Source organism: Fulmarus glacialis, unplaced genomic scaffold, assembly GCF_000690835.1.
Source record: "Fulmarus glacialis isolate BGI_N327 unplaced genomic scaffold, ASM69083v1 scaffold16952, whole genome shotgun sequence".
NCBI lineage: Eukaryota > Metazoa > Chordata > Aves > Procellariiformes > Procellariidae > Fulmarus > Fulmarus glacialis.
The window spans coordinates 12,359-14,529 of record NW_009196070.1 but is presented as its reverse complement, the minus strand read 5'-3'; the positions used below and the strand labels follow the sequence as shown (position 1 = coordinate 14,529).

The 2,171-nt window shown below is 41.5% G+C and overlaps 1 protein-coding gene across 1 annotated transcript; it reads left to right on the top strand.

Annotated features, from left to right (window-relative positions):
• Nucleotides 1–205: 205 nt before the first annotated feature.
• On the top strand, nucleotides 206–1,253 carry GNAZ (guanine nucleotide binding protein (G protein), alpha z polypeptide; the record flags this gene model as incomplete). The annotated part of the gene is made up of 1 exon (XM_009572092.1): nucleotides 206–1,253. A coding segment is annotated over exon 1 (723 nt), but the record flags the coding sequence as incomplete, so codon positions are not given.
• Between the last annotated feature and the right edge of the window lie 918 nt (nucleotides 1,254–2,171).

Below are 2,171 nucleotides of genomic sequence, written 5' to 3'. Positions count from 1 at the left end.
CAGAACTGGATCAGCTGAAGGAGTGGGGGAAGAGAAAAAAAACAAGTACAGCACCACTGGAAAGAGCTTCAGCTTTATCTAGCAGCATCACCACAGCAACCAGAAAATACAATCAAAAGACAAGGGCTAGAGCAGAGAAGGTGAAAGTGCGGCTCCTTACCTTTAGACAGAAGGCAGCAAAATAATTATGCAGAACAAAAAAGAGTATTTGATGGATCTAGCCAAACTGTGGCAAAGGGAAGTGTCCCTTCATTAACAGGAATGTGCCACTGTTTATGCACTGCAAAAGCGAGTGCCATGAGATCTACTGAAGAGACTATTTCTGTGGCTGCATATTTACATGTGTTTGCACCCCTGCTGGGACTGAATTAGGTGGTACAGACATCTTGGACCATCAGGTATTGGATAGCGACTTTTTTTTTCGTTCAAGGTGTACCTGGCACGAGAACTGAAAGACACCACAGATCTTTTTCTGAGACGCAGAGTGAGCCAATCTCCAGCCTTTCCCTTCTGTAACTGCCTGCTATACCATGGGATGTCGGCAAAGCTCTGAGGAGAAAGAGGCAGCGCGGCGGTCCCGTAGGATTGACCGCCACCTGCGCTCTGAAAGCCAGCGACAACGAAGAGAGATTAAACTCCTTCTCTTGGGTACCAGCAATTCTGGGAAGAGTACTATTGTAAAGCAGATGAAAATAATTCATAGTGGTGGCTTTAACTTGGAGGCTTGCAAGGAATACAAGCCTCTGATTATCTATAATGCAATTGACTCCCTCACACGTATCATTCGGGCTCTAGCCACCCTTAAGATAGAATTTCACAATCCTGACAGAGCATATGATGCTGTGCAGCTTTTTGCCCTGACAGGCCCAGCTGAGAGCAAAGGTGAGATTACCCCTGAGCTTCTTGGAGTCATGAAACGGCTCTGGGCAGACCCCGGTGTGCAGGAGTGTTTTTGCCGCTCCAATGAGTACCACCTAGAGGATAATGCTGCATACTACTTAAATGACCTAGAAAGGATTGCAGCACTGGACTACATCCCTACAGTGGAAGATATTCTGCGTTCTCGGGACATGACCACAGGGATTGTAGAAAATAAGTTCACCTTCAAAGAGCTGACTTTCAAAATGGTGGATGTGGGTGGACAGAGATCTGAACGCAAAAAATGGATCCACTGTTTCGAGGGGGTTACAGCAATAATTTTCTGTGTGGAGCTGAGTGGATATGACTTGAAGTTGTATGAAGATAACCAAACAGTAAGTGCACCTTCTGCACCTTATTCTCTTTCCTCCTTTTCCTTTCCCCCTCCCCAGTGTTTGGCCTTTTTTTTTTCCCCCACCTCCCTACCCTCCCAAGGCAGTAATCCTTGAGTTCCCAGCCCCAACTGTAATTTCCTTCCCCTCACCTCCAACCTGTAGTAAAAAGCCAGAAGCTATGATTCCTTTATTTGGATAGTTTTCCCCACTGGACTTATTTGTTTATTTATTTATTTATTTAACGTTATTTTTGGGAAATGGAGGTGCTTATCACATGACAGCAGATTTTTTTTGTGTGTGTGCCTTTTTGCTAAATGTTTTATCTGGTTAAGTGTTACTCCAAACATCACTTAAAATGTAGACAGTAGTGACATCCTGGTGTACAGGGATAGTTAATTTGGACACCATGTTTTGCAAGTCCTGGGAAATTTTAAAGCTAACATAGTAATAAGTAACAGTTTTCTCCCCATTTTTTCCAGGATTTTCAATCGGAATTTGGGATGAAATTAATTTTTAAAACAATAAATCAGATAAAGTTTTAAATTAGTATGGAACTTTTAAATTTAAAATTTTCTTTGACTGTTTTTGTTTATATGGCTGATTTGCCTTGTTCAATGAATAATTGAATAATTCCTGTTTAATTTCCTTTAATGCTATTAGCTTCTGATTTTCACAGCATGCAAATACCGTAACTATGGAAAAATATATGAACACTTATGCATATGCAACTATGTGTTTGCTACCACATCGCCTGGTTTAACCTTTACAGGGTTTTATTTGAACTTACTTTTTGACAGCCTTGTAAAACATGGTGCTTAAGAGACGGGAGTTTGTGGGTAGGAACACATAATGATTCTATCATCTAGTGGTTCCTAAACATGCTGTATTTCTGTTTGAAAACAGCTGCCTTTCAGGAAT